General features: G+C 33.4%; 1 protein-coding gene across 1 annotated transcript in view; it reads left to right on the top strand.

Moving 5' to 3' along the window:
• Nucleotides 1-14927, top strand: part of LOC148758334 (histone deacetylase 9-like) — a 178204-nt gene that overhangs the window by 91883 nt on the left and 71394 nt on the right. The window contains exon 5 of the mRNA XM_088797712.1: nt 10792-10925. Coding sequence (XP_088653838.1) covers nt 10792-10925 — 134 coding nt within the window. The remainder of the gene's footprint in view (nt 1-10791; nt 10926-14927) is intronic.

The raw sequence follows: 14927 nt of genomic DNA, 5'->3' as shown, positions 1-14927 counted from the left end.
TTTATTTACACTTAACACACCAAAGCAAGGATGCATAAAAAGCCATTTGGGGTCTAGGAACTCTTTCTAAATTTCCTTTTTAACTGAAAAATACATCTGAAAAATATGGGCAATATTAATATCTATAAGTTGGCTAATTGGTGGGAAATCCACTCACTGACAACTTTGGGTCTGCACTCCAATTCTGTTAAGAGTTTGCTCTCACAATTCACCAGTCTGGGTCTTAGTTTCCTCATCCTAAAATGCAAAGATTAGAATATATGTATTGAAGTTCATTGCTAGATCTAAAATTCTATGATTAAAATATCTTATTAAAAAAATAAGAACTCCGTTCAGTGTGCTGTGTTTATCTTTTTTTTTTTGAGGTGGCTTTTTATCATTAGATATTGATTTCTGATTTATAAGGTAGAATCAATACATAGAATAAATATTTACATGTGAGAAAGCTGGGGTTTACGTATCTGTTTGAAGTATCCGATTTATATATAAAACTGTGGCAGGTAGTAGGTATTTAGTAAGTAATTGTTGATTTGTACCAGATTATGGATGAATGGATGGATGATGGTCAGAATACCAGTCAAATTTTCTTTCCATGTTACCCTCCGAAATTCCCGAAAATAAATGTTTTCAATTTCATTTTTCAGAAATAATGGTATTGGAGCATTCTGTTGTCTCAGACTTTGTTTGGGATATAAACCAACTATTCATTTGTTTCCAAAAGGTACTGAGAATATAAACTTACCTCCTGGAGTATCACTGACTACAACAGTAAAAACATTTTTACTCTGGTTGAAAGTGCCTTCTTTGAAACATATGCAGTATTATAGGGCTGCTTGGAATAAACCAACTGAAAGATTTAATGATAATAATCTCCATATTTCTTCTAAAATTGATTTCCGGCTTCGATGAACTTGGAAAGAGTCCTGGGACGTCAAATAAATAAAAGATCATAACATGAAATGAATCTTCAGAATATGTTCATAAATTTACATTTTAAACATGACCAGAAAATATATATCTTTGCCCATTATTAAGGTGATACTTTAATGAAAAATTTTCATTTGCATGAAATAAACTTTTTTGGATACAGATGAAAGGATTTTATTGTAGCGACAATGGTTTTGTGAGTTAAATGATCCCAACATCATCAGGAATGAATCACAAGTGCCTACCATATGAATTACAGCACCATGAGTCTTAAAAAGGTATTTCTGTGGAAAGCATTCTTCCCATCTGCAACAATCAGATTTCTGCTTTGAAGTCCTGCTAGAGAGCCTCCCAATACATGAGACTGCCACATGCTACCCAAACTTCTCTCTCAACTTGAGTTTGACTGCATTTTCCTCAAGAACAACATGGTAACTTAATGACGAAAGGGTTTAGGGAGGATAATGGTTACAATTTTTGTAATCATACTTCACAGTATGTGCATTCTTCGGTGAACCTTTCTGGACATAACTATAGAAAATAGGCCAGTGGATGTGCAAAATAAAGCTTCAAATTAAAATGGTACCAAAGTGTGTAACTCCTTTGATCCCTACTATATTGAATCTGCAATGAAATCTTCACAAACATTTCAGGCCCAAATGAAACTAACCTGTTAAAAGATGCATAAACTGTTATTGAGGCTTTTTAGCCATACCAGAAAGAGTTACAAAAATGATATAAATCAATAACATTAGATGTCAGTATTTCAAAAGAGACTGTTAACTAATGCTGACTTTCACTCCCCTGCCTCTGCTGAATGGCAGCGTGGGGGTGGAGATTTGCCTCTGTCCTTGCTTTTTTCTACTTGAAGCTTTCCTCAACAGACACAGAAAATATTAATGGAAAAACGAAAGTGGTGAATGGGAGACTGATATAAGCAAAGTTAGGAGTTTTATAAGGAGAAGTAAAATAACTTGTCCAATCAATCACTTTGTGTCACTCTTTCTTTATTAACCAAACGAATCATGACCCAGGTACCTTTCTTTGGGAGTTGGCTGCCAATTCTAGAGTCTGATCTATTATAGGATGGCAAAATAGTGATGGGCATTCAATGGTAGTTTGAAGAGAAGTCCTTCAGCCTACAGCAAAATCCTCCATACAGAGTTCCAGTACACTATTTGCAATTTCAAAATAGAAACAGACTTTGGTGGAGTAGTTCTCATTTCTTTGAGCTTCTATAAGAATGTTTCAGTTATCCACAATAGGCATTGCTGAACACACATAAGTTCTAAACGAATGAAGTTCATAAAGTTTTGACTGTACTTCATTCCCGTTTTCCCTTTATGTGCTTTACTATTTATTTATGTTCTATCTCTTACTCTGGTAAAGAATAAAACAAAATAAAATAAAAACAGCAATATAAACAGCAGGCCTCTTTCCATCCTAAAATAATACATAATAACCCTAGAATCAGATAAGTGTTATTATGGAGTGGCCTCTTCAATGACACAAGAGCATATTATTTGCAATCTTATATATAAAACTGAAGACTTAGTAGCCACTTAAATATCTACAAATAGGGAATTACTTGGTATATTAATACATTTATAATGATATTGTAGAGGATATGAAAAATGTACACTAGATTGATACTTATAAATGTAAATTTTTAAAAATCACAATATGATCCTGTTTTATTTTTTATTTATTTTTTTAACCAAGAATCTTGTGATATGTTTATTGACCATTTGTATTTCTATTAATTTCTTGTTACTACCCTTTATCCATTTTTCTATTGGGTTCTTTTTCTTTAATCCTGTTTTGTTTTTAAATTACATAACACTATGCATAAAATACTACAAAAGTGCAATTGGCTATCGGTTGGTAGGACTACAGATTTATTATTTTATATATATAATTATGTATTATTTATTAATAGACAATATATATAATATATAGCAACATAGGTTTATTATATGTTGTATTTTTTTCCTCCTATTTTCCCAGTTTGCTACAATGAACATGTGCTAATTGTGGTTTTTAAAATACTTGTTTTTAAATGGAAATTAAAATAAAGCTCGTTAGGGTTGTTTCCTGTCATTACCGCTCTTTTCTGGGAACTATTTGGGAAACATGGAGAAGTGTTTGAGACGTGCCATTTCTAAGAATAAATCCTGTTATGTCCTATGTGTTAGTTATTAAATACATGGCTACAGTTTACTCTTCGAGTCTTCTTAGAGCAAAAATTGTCATTTCAAACAATCTTTCTGAACTTGTAAAAATGCTGACACAATATGAGTTTTTAGGCAGAAACAAACCCTCATAGAACATGAGGAAATCAAATTGGAACTGTTAATTTAAACTGCTCCCCTATTTGCAACTTATTTAATATTGTTTTCAAAGCAACAACATTGAAGCCAGGAACATTTCTAAGCTTTAGGGATCAGAGCTTTGCATTACACATTTTCTGAAAGCTTACCATTCTTTTTACAATAATCAGGTAAGAAGGTGGAGTCTAGTGTGATCAGCCTCATTCCTAAGTAACCTGTGAAAAAGAGTCTCACTGGTATCAAATTTGCTTCTAGTGAATCCACAGAACTGAGCAGAGGATTTCTAACTGAAAATGCCCTTCCAGTTCTTAATGGTTTCTCAGTCTTGGTAGTTACCAGTTCAGCTGTGTTTGGTCATCTATAGAAATGATTTGTTACAGTTTAGCTTCTTTCTCGTGCTTTTAATTTAATGTTGATTACATTACATTAGATTATTGATGCTTTTTTTTTTTTTTTAAATGGGCTACAGATAGGATTCTTTAGTGTGTAGTGTGTAGCAGCAGTAGTCATAGTTGTGGTGGTAGCACTTGGTTAATGCCTCATTCTAGAAGATTTCCTTAAAAGAGTTTAAGGTGTCAAATCTCATTTTGAAGAAATATTTCTTAGAGAATTCTGTCATAGTCAGTGCAGGTAGGAGGGACAAGTGCTGAGGCTGGTTTTCACTGAACATGTGCCGATTCCCGTCACTATCCTGAGCCTGCCCATCTTGTTACCCCAGGCATTCAGGCTCTTCCCTAAGCTCCATACCCCTCTCCCCCAAAAAAATCCACAGACTAACGGTGTATGTAGACCTAAGAACCGAGTTCCATCCCCATATCTGGTGATTGCATGGGCCCAAGAGGTACCACGTTTCCAGACATGTGTTCTCACTTGATCACTACCTTTCCATCAGCCCTCACACCAAGGCTATTTAAACCTTCTGGAGGAAACATTGCAAGCTATGACCTCTGTTACAGTTTTTAAACTGTGCAGGTTAAGTTTGTTGGTCCAAGTAGGATGAGCTTTTGTGAAGCTAGGAGTAAAATCTATTCAATGAAATTTGCAATTATGCCTTTAAAGATACGTTACATAACATCTAATCAAATAAACACACACACACACACACACACGCACGCACACACACACACACATACACACACACACACACACACACACACACACACACACACACACTGCTGAAACTTTTATCTCATCTATCCTGAAGATAATACCTTGAAATTGGTAGCCACACTTGGCTTTTCTAATCCCTCGTCCATATACATGTGCAGCAGTAATGGACACAGTAGAACTCAGGTTACTAGAACTAAAAAATTATTCTTTAATTCCTTACTTTGGTTGCAAGAAATGGTAGAAGGCTTGCAGAAATTTCCTTTCTTTACTTCCCTTGAGTGTTTTGTGCACGCATAGCTCAGAGTGCAGCTGCCGCAATCTGTGCCTCCAGAGATCACATGGGTAACATGTGAATGGAAATAAACCCTGTAGGTAGAAGAGAGAGGAATTTGGATAGAGATCAAAGATTAGCTTCATTCCATTCTTTCCTTCCACTTTTTACTATCCTATCTAAATTTGGTATTTTATGAGACTTTTTTTTTATTCCCAGAGGAAAGAGTGAAATAAATCAGATTGTGACTTTCTCCCTTTTTTTAATCCCCGTGATTTGATCTGCTCAGTAGTGACTTTAGATCATTTGAATTCTCAATTGTGAGGACCATTCAGTGTGAAAGATACAGTGCATTGGCTTGATTTATTATTATGTATTTTAAAGTTATCACTGTAACCTGGTTTAGGTTATAGGTTAAGTTGTCCAGAATATTTAGCAATATTATTGGCAGGAATATTTAGCAATATGATTGTCAGGAATATTTGCCTATGAGTATTATGATTATTTTTTGCTCTTTTATCTTCTGGAGTGGAACTAATTACTATATGCTATTAACCTTGACTTAAGCGAAGAACATTTCTAAGCTTTAGGTTTCAGAATATTGCATTACACATTTTATGAAAGCCTCCCATTCTTTTTATAATAATTAGGTAAGAAAATATAGTTTAGTGTGGTCATCCTCATTCCTAGGTGGCCTGTGGAAAAGATTCTTATCGGTATCAATATAAGGTGCATAGGAAGTGAGAAATACTGCAGTGCTTGGAAACAGTTTTCACATAATTTTAAAATCCCTTTTAGAATTTTTTTTGCCAAGTATTTAGAAACATAGGATAATTATAAAGAGACCTTTTTTGACTTCCATCAAAATAGTAGCTAAGAGCATAGAATCAACACTGAAGCATTTAAAGGTAGTAGGGAAATTAACTCGTCTTGTCCGTGGCTTACCTCCAGTGCCAGACCAGAACTGAAATTCTGGTTTATTGGGTGGATATCGCAATTCATTCCAAGGATTAAGATACTATTTAATTGTTCCAAAATGGAAGCAACTTAATTTGGTTTGGGGAGGTCTCACTGTTTGGTAGTTTTATAAACTTTCATTTAGTTCTACCAGCTGTATTCTGAGAATGTTCTTTTTTTTTTTTTTTTTCAAACAAAAGACCACAAAACTTAAGAGAGGAACAGAGGTCATGCTTGAAAAGAGCTGAGGTAGGCTTGCAGAATTGTACTTCCATATGTAAGGTTATTCTTTCAAGTTTTCATGGATGTAGAAATATTCTAAATATTGTAAGTCTTATATAAGAAAGGGAAAATAAGTTGCTGTTTTTGGTACTTTAGATAATACAAGAAGCTAAAAATTTTAATTAATGTGAATATTGAAAAACTGAGTGACAGAACTATAGAGACAAAAAAGATCATCGGTTTGCAGAGATTGGGGGTTGGAGAGGAGGAGTGACTAGGTGTAGAACAAGGGATTTTTAGGGCAGTGGGACTGTTCTGTATGACACTATAATGGTGGATGCATGACATTATGCATTTGTTATAACCTATAGAACCATACAATACAAAGAGTGAATTCTAATCATCGACTTTTGTTAACAATAATGTATCAGTATTGGCTCATCAGTTTTAACAAATGTACCACACTAATGCAAGACATTAATAACATTGTTAATAAGATGTTAATGACATTGAAGGGGTGGGATGGTCTATGGGAACTCTCGGTACTTCTGCTTATTTTCTCTGTAAACCCAAAACTGTTCTAAAAAAATAAATTAGTAATTGTTTAAAAATGTAATTGATTTAGAAATTAATGTTTATTCTCTGAAATTTCTTAAAGTGTATATAAAAATAAAGTGCCATATTGAACACATGGTTTTATTATTTATTTATTTATTTATTTATTTATTTATTTATTTATTTATTTATTTATATAATTGTCCCTGAAGTTGGGCAGGTTGGAAGAAATGTTATTTTTTTTTTTTTTTTAAATGTTGAATGAGAGACATTTACATTTTGGCAATATGTGAGACTACATATCCTGAAATACTCCTACATGAAAATATACAAACTACTTTCTCGAGTGCAGATGACTTCCAAAGAAGATGAAAGAAGGTGTGCAAATAGAACTGTTGGCTACATTGGACTATCCTAAAGTCTTCAGGTGGCTAGAGTATGAACATCAACAAACACTGTATACTGGAAAGGGAGTTAATAGTTGGGCTTATAAAGGGAAGGATTTGGATTAGAGACCAGATTAAAGAAAGGAAGGACAAAGGGCCAAATCTAAAGACAAGGACAAATAGGATGAATAGGAGTACTGCTGAAAAAAAACAAATGTATCTTAGCTGTGGCTATCAATAGAGGGACTTTCAAAGGAAATAGAAAGAGAAGGAAAAATAAAACTGAATTTCTTTTCCATAAGAATTTGTAATCAAGTGTCAGGGTCCACATTTCTAATCTCTGTACAATTAAAAAAAATAGCGCTGCAATCTAAGAATTGAACATTGATCCTTGTCAGTAGTATCCCAGGCATTCAGCAGAAGCAAATAGAATCACACTCATCCCAGGTTTCAAAGATAAATATGAGGTCTGACAAGTAAGTTGGTGAATTCTTCCTAGAAAAAGTGCTACATACCTCATTGCTGAATATCACTACGGTCACCTTCAAAGTACTCCCCTTGGGGAAACTATGCACTGATACCAGTGCCTAGTTCACCCTGCAAAGCAATTTTGGAACTTTTTCTGGAAGGCCATCAGAGCTGTCATCGTATTACCCTTGATGTCCTGAACGTCATCTAAATGTCTTCCTTTCAATATTTCCTTTATTTTCCAGTAAAGAAAGAAGTCATTGGGGCCCATATCAAGTGAGTAGGGAGGGTGTCCCAATACAGGTACTTTTTTACTGGCTAAAAACTCCCTCACAGACGTGCCATGTGAGCTGGTGCACTGTCGTGATGCAAGAGCCATGAATCATTGGCGAAGAATTCAGGTCATTTTCGTCTAACTTTGTCACGTGACCTTTTGAGCACTTCCAAATAGTAAACTTGGTTAACTGTTTTTCCAGTTGGTACAAATTCATAATGAGTAATCCATCTGATATCAAAAAAGGTTAGCAACATCATTTTGACTCTTGATTTTGACTGATGGAAATTTTTTGGTTGTGGAGAATTGGCTGACTTCCATTATGCATTTTGATGCTTTGTTTCAGGGTCAGATTGGTACACCCATGTTTCATCACCAGTGATAATGTGACCCAAAACATCATCTTGCCTCTCCAAGAGGTCTTGGCAAACTTCAACTCTTTTTGCTTTTATTCACCAGTGAGCTCCTTTGGGACCATTTTTGCACACACCTTTCTCATTCCAAGGTTTTCAGTTAAGGTTTTCCTGTTTCTCTATGGATGTTTACTTGGTCTGCTATGCTTCTTATAGTCAGCCAACAATTTTGACAAAAAATTTGACGAAATTTTGCAATGTTTTTGTCAGTTCTCCTTGTTACTGGCCGTCCTGACCTCTCTTCATCAGTGACGTGTTCTCTCCCTCAGAAAAACGTTTAATCCATTTATACGCTGCTTTTTCTTCATGCATGGTTATCTTTATAAACTTGGACTAACATATCCCTGATTTCACTTCCAGTCTTGCCAAGTTTAACAAGAAATGTAATGTTTGTTCGTTGCTCTAATTCAAGCTCAGACATTCTCGCAACAGCACACAAAAACACGCAACAACAATAATGAACACCACTCAGCAAGACACCGCCACACGTTGACACAAACACAACTGTGAGACACTGATAAACCAAGATTATGAAACCTTACTGAGCTGTTCATACAGTGCTGCCAATGTAAGCAGCAAGTTCGCAAATGTAATTGTCAGACCTCGTATCATATGCAACTCAGATTTTACAGACTTTTCGCATATAAAGTTCCATTGAATATGAGCACAAAAAAATTCAAGAAACACAAGAGAATGAAGATATCATGAGGATGAATCAGAAGAAACAACAAATAGTAAAATTAGTCCACAAAGACTTCGAAAAGCATATACAGAATGTAAACTAATTATGCCTAAAGAAATCAAAATAAATAAAAACATAAGCAAAGAGTAAGAAACTACAAAAATGATTAGGAAGATATAAAATATAACCAAACAGAACATCTAAGCTTGAACAATATAATCACTGAAATGAAAATGTCAATGTAAGTGTTAAACAGCAGATTAAACACATCTGGAGAGAGAAAGTCAAAAGATAAATCTGAATCAAAAGTACACATCATGCAGGAAAGAAAGAAACAAAATATAAAAGAAAACTTAAGAGAGTAAGTAGTTTTTTTTATATGCTTTAAGAAATTTCAGAGAATAAACATTTAATTTTTAAATCAATGAAGGATATGGTGACAATGACCATGTACATTTAATTAGAGTTCCAAAATAAGATAATGGAGATAGTAACTTTATTTCAGTAAATTTAAATACTTACATAAGAGAAACATATAACATGTTACAAACATACAACAGAAATATATAACAGGAAGACATAGAAAGCATGAGTTGTCCTATAATTCATAAAGAAATTCTTCCAACAGTTAAAAATCTTCCTCAAAGAGAATACAAGACTCAAATGGTTTTACAGAAGATTTCTATCCAGCATCCTAGGTTCAGATCATGAAAAACATGATCGCAATCACATCAAAAATCACTATGATCTATACAAGAGTGGAAAATTACAGATGAACCCCATTCGTGAACATATGTGGAAAAGAAAACTAAACAAAGCATTAGCAAAACAAACCCAGCTATGTATAAAAATGGTAATACATCACGAGCAAGCTTATTTTAGTCGAAAATTTCAACAATGTCTTAATATTAGAAATACTACTTAATGTAACTCACAAGGCTGCAAAATTATAGGAAACAATCTTATTTGGTGTAGAGAAATAATTAAATTCAACTTTTATTTATAATAAAATCTCTTATTCAAAGTAGAAATAGAAAGGTCCCTCCTTATACTGAATTATAACACAGTAACCTGTCATCATTCACTTACCCACTTGGCAAATTATACCAAATTTTGTCAAAGATATGACTAAACTAGAATTCTTATATATGCTGATTCACAGAGTGAGGATTGGTTATAGCGCTTTGGAAATAATATGGTATTACTTAGCAGATTTTAAGTGACAACAATATGACTCCACTCTTGCACGCAGAGACTTATTTATATAAGAATGTTCAGGGAGGCGTTGTTTGTATAATAAAACACTGGGATTTTGTAATAATAGAAAATTCAAATATCTTTCAGCAGGAGAATGGGTAAGTAAATTCTTCCACACTCATAAAATGGCCAGCTAGACAGCAAAGAATTACATTTATATGCATCAACAGAGATGAGCTAACAAAATGTTGTGTGAAAAGAGCAAGTTTCAAAAGTACAAAACCTTTTTTATAAAGTTCAAAAACAAGCAAATAAAACAAAGGGAAGCAAAGAAATTATAAACACAAACTCAGGATCCTAATATGCCATAGAAAAGAGGAGGGATGTTATTAGAGAAAGGCACAAAGGGTCTTCAAAAGTATTGCTAATGAGATTTTCCTTAAATGAGAAGGTGAGTGAACAGATGTTTGTCATATCATTGTACTTTATAAAATATAAATATTATGTTTTCCATTCATCTTTTATTATTTCATAATAAAAGAAAGTCTATAAAAATCTAATATGATAGTAATTCAAGATGATACATATAAAACTTCCTTTTATAAAAAAGGCAAATGATGGAAACAGGAAACAAATGTCAAGCAAATGAAATTGTTTACCTTATTAACATTGACCGAATACTAATTCATTTTTTTTCATGCGGGTACCTATAGAATGTGTTGTAAGAGATAGTGCTGTGCCATAGTGAGAGCCAGAATGACCGGTGCAAATCATGGTTGTGATACTTCTTAGCTGTGGGATCTTGATTTGTGGTTTCCTCATTTGTAAATAGAGGTAATAATAGGACCAAACTTACCAAGTTGCTGTGTTAAATGAGTTAGCACACAGAAAGTTCTGAGACCGGACATACACAGAATAAATAAATGCCTAATTAATATTGGGTTCTACTCATTCTCTTTTGAATTAATACTTTGAAATGTTCTGTTTGTATTATGGTAGGCTTTGGTCATTTGACGAAGCAATTGATGACATTGGCTGATGGACATGTGGTGTTGGCGCTAGAAGGAGGACATGATCTCACAGCCATCTGCGATGCATCAGAAGCTTGTGTAAATGCCCTTCTAGGAAATCAGGTAAAAAAAAAAAAAAAAAAGAAAGAAAGAAAGAAAAAAGAAAACTAAAAGTATAAAAGAGTCAGGGTAAAAGACCAGGAATGTATGCATCAATATTTTTAAGATTTTTTTTTTTAAATCCCATGTATTCAGAAAGCACAGTGTTACTATTATAATTTTTTTTAATTTTATTAGTTTCAGGTGCACAAGACAAAGCAAAACTTAGGCGTTTATCATTTATATCCCTCACACTGTGTGACCCCCCCTCCCCCCATCCACTATCCCTCTGATATCGCATAGAGCCATCACATTTCCACTGTCTCTATTCCTAATGCTGTACTCTGCTTCCTGTTACCATATACATACAAATATATACATATACATACATATATATACACCTGAAGCTGAACAATAATGAATTACTATTATAATTTGAAGAAAGAAGATAAGCCGTAGGTAAGAGAAGTTACATGTTCTCATGTTATATGCTGTAACTGTTGAATCCACATAGCACTCCCCTCAATCAAGTTATTGGCCAAACTCAATAAATAAGATAACCCTTAGGAGGAGAAATGCTTTGTATACTGACCCAACTAATGAGCATGGAACCACTGAAAAAGAAATAACTCAAAGAAAATTTCTCCTGAGATTTTCTGTAGGATTATGTTAGTTCAGGGGGGATAAAACAGCTTTCAAAAATATTTTTAGCTTTACTGAGGTATAATTGACAAATAATATTGTAATATATTTAAAGTGTACAATGTGATGATTTGATTCCCACCATTAAGTTAATTTAACACATCACCTCACGTAGTTACTTTATTTTTGCAGGGTTTGTGGGGGAGAACACTTAAGTTCTACTCTCTTAGCAAATGTCAATTCTACAATACAGTATTTTCAACTATAGTCACCATGTTATATATTAGCTCCTCACACTTTATTCATCTTATAACTAAAAGTTTACAATCTTTTTACCAACTCTCCCTATCTCCACCCACCACCACCACTACCACCCCACCCCTGGTCACCACCATTCTGTTCTTTGTTCCTATGAGTTCGACTCTTCCTTTTTTGTTTTTGTTTTTGTTTTCACATAAGTAACACCATACAGTATTTTTTCTTTCTCTGTCTGGCTTTTCTCACTTAATATAATGCTCTTCAAGTCATCCATGTTGTTGCAAATGACATGATTTCCTTCTTTTATTTAAGGCTGAATAATATGCCTATATCTATATGCCTGTATATAGATTATAGATATATCACATTTCTCTATCCATTCATCTGTCAATGGACACTTAAGTTGTTTCCATACCTTGACTATTGTGAATGATGCTGCAATAAATGTGGGAGGACCCATAGCTCTTCAAGATAGTAATTTTGTTTCCTTTGGATATATACCCAGAAGTGAGATGTCTTGATCATATGGTAGTTCTATTTTTAATTTTTTTAAGAAACTCCTACTGTTTTCCATAATAGCTGTATCAGTTTACCTTTCCACCAACAGTACACACAACAGTCCCCTTTTCTCCACATTCTTACAGCATTTATCTCTTTTCTTTTTGACAACACTCATCCTAACAATATGTGAGGGAATTTCTGATTGTGGTTTTAATTTGCATTTCTCTGACAATTATTAATATTAAGCACCTTTTCATGTATTGTTAGCAATTTACATGTCTTTGGGGGGAAAAAAACCATCTATTCAGATTTTGGATTCAGATCTCTTGCCCATTTTTAACTGGTTTGTTTATTGTCTATTTATTGGCTATTGACTTATATGAGTTCTTTGTATATTTTAGATATTAATCCCTGATTAGATACGTGGTTGGCAAATATTTTCTCCCATTCCATAGGTTGCCTTTCATTTTGTTGATGATTACCTTTGCTGTACAGAAGCTTTTTAGTTCGATGTAGTCCCTCTTATTTATTTTTGGTTTTGTTAGCTTTGCTTTTGGTATCAAACAAAAAAAACAAAAAAACAAAAAATTGCCAAAACCAATGCCAAGGAGCGTACACTTACCCCTTATGCTTTCTTCTAAAAGACTTATAATTTCAAGTTTTACATTTATGCCTTTAATCAGTTTTGAATTTATTTTCTGTATGATGTAAGACAGGGATCCAATTTCATTCTTTTGTATATGGCTAACTAGTTTTACCAACACCATGTATTGAAGATATTGTTTTTCCCCATTGTATGTTCATGGTTCCTTTGTTGAAGATTAATTGACCATATATGCATGGGCTTATTTTTGGGTTCTCTCTTCTATTCCATTAATTTGCATGTCTGTTTTTAATGTGCATGTCACACTGTATTGATTAATTGTAGTATAGTTTGAAATTAGAATTGTGATGACTCCAGCATTATTATTCTTTCTCAAGATTGCTTTGGCTATTTGGGGGTCTTTTGTGATTTCATATGAGTTTTAGGATTTTTTTTTTCTTTTCCTGTGAAACATGCCTTTTGATAGGGATTGCATTGAATCTGTGGACTGCTTTGGGTAATATGGATGTTTCAATAATATTAACTCTTCTGAGACATAAACATGGGATATTTTCCATTTACTTGTATCTTCTTTTTGGTGTATAGATCTTTCACTTTCTTAGATTAATTTATCCCTAAGTATTTTATTGTTTTTGATGCCATTATAAATGGCATTGTTTTCTTTATTTCTTTTTCAGATAGTTCATTGTTAGTGTATAGAACCACAACAGATCTTTTTGATTTTGATAGTGTATCCTGAAACTTTACTGAATTTGTTTTTTATGGAGTCTTTAGGGTTTTCTGTACATATCATGTCATCGGCAAATAGTGACAGTTTTACATCTTACTTTCTAATTTGGATGCATCTTATTTCTTTTTCTTGCCTAATTGCTCAAGATAGTACTCATAGTACTATGTTGAATAAAAGTATCAAGAGTGGGCACCCTTGTCTTGTTTCTGATCTTAGAAGAAAAACTTTCAGCTTTTCAACATTGGGTAATGTCATCTGTGGTGAAAGGGTATTTATTATGTTGAGGTACATTCCTCCTCTACCAAATTTGTTGAGAGTTACTATAATGAAACGATGCTGAATTTTGCCAAGCACTTTGTCTGCCTCTATTGAGAGGATCATGTATTTTTATCTCCATTTTTAAATGTGGTGTATCACATTGATTGGTTTGCATGCAGTTAACCATCTTGCATCCCTAAAATAAACCTCACTTGATGATGATGTATGATCCTTTAAATGTGCTCTTGAAATTAGTTTGCTAATATTTTGTTAAAGATTTTTGCATTTCTGTTCATTGGGAATATCAACCTGTAATTTCTTTACTTGTAGTGTGCTTTACGAGCTTTCATATCAGTTAAATGCTGATTTCCTAAAATGAGTTTGGACATGTTCCCTCCTCTTCAAATTTTTGGATGAGTTTGAGAAGGATCGTGTTAGCTCTTTACTATTTGGTAGAATTCACCAGTGAAACCATCTGATTTTGGACTTTTCTTTGCTGGGAGGTTTTTGATTACTGATTCAATATCCTTACTAGTAATTGGTTTGATCAGGTTTTCTATTTCTTCATGATTCAGTCTTGGAAGATATTATGTTCCTAGGAATTTATCCATTTCTTCTAGGTTATCTAATTTGTTAGCATATATTTGCTCACAGTACTTTTTTATGATCCTTTGCATTTCAATGTTATCAGTTGTCATGTCTTCTTTCACTTCTGATTTTATTAATTGAGGCTTCTCCTTTTTTTCTTGGTCTAGTTAAAAGTTTGTCAATTTTGTTTATGTTATCATAAAACCACCTCTTAGGTCCATCAATTTTTAATTGTCTTTTTATTTCTATTTCATTTATTTCTACTCTGATCTTTATTTTCTTCCTTCTATTACCTTGGGCTTAGTTTACTTTTCTTTTTCTAATTTACTCTTCTTTCTTTTTCGTGAGGTGTAAAGTTAGGTTTTTACATGAGATCTCCTGTTCAAAATAATTTATTTTCCAATTAGTGTTCATATATGGTATTATATTAGTCAGGTGTACAACA

The sequence above is a fragment of the Rhinolophus sinicus genome, chromosome 4 (assembly GCF_057876585.1).
Source record: "Rhinolophus sinicus isolate RSI-liver-muscle chromosome 4, RSI-T2T, whole genome shotgun sequence".
NCBI lineage: Eukaryota > Metazoa > Chordata > Mammalia > Chiroptera > Rhinolophidae > Rhinolophus > Rhinolophus sinicus.
This window is presented reverse-complemented; position numbering and strand designations above follow the sequence as displayed.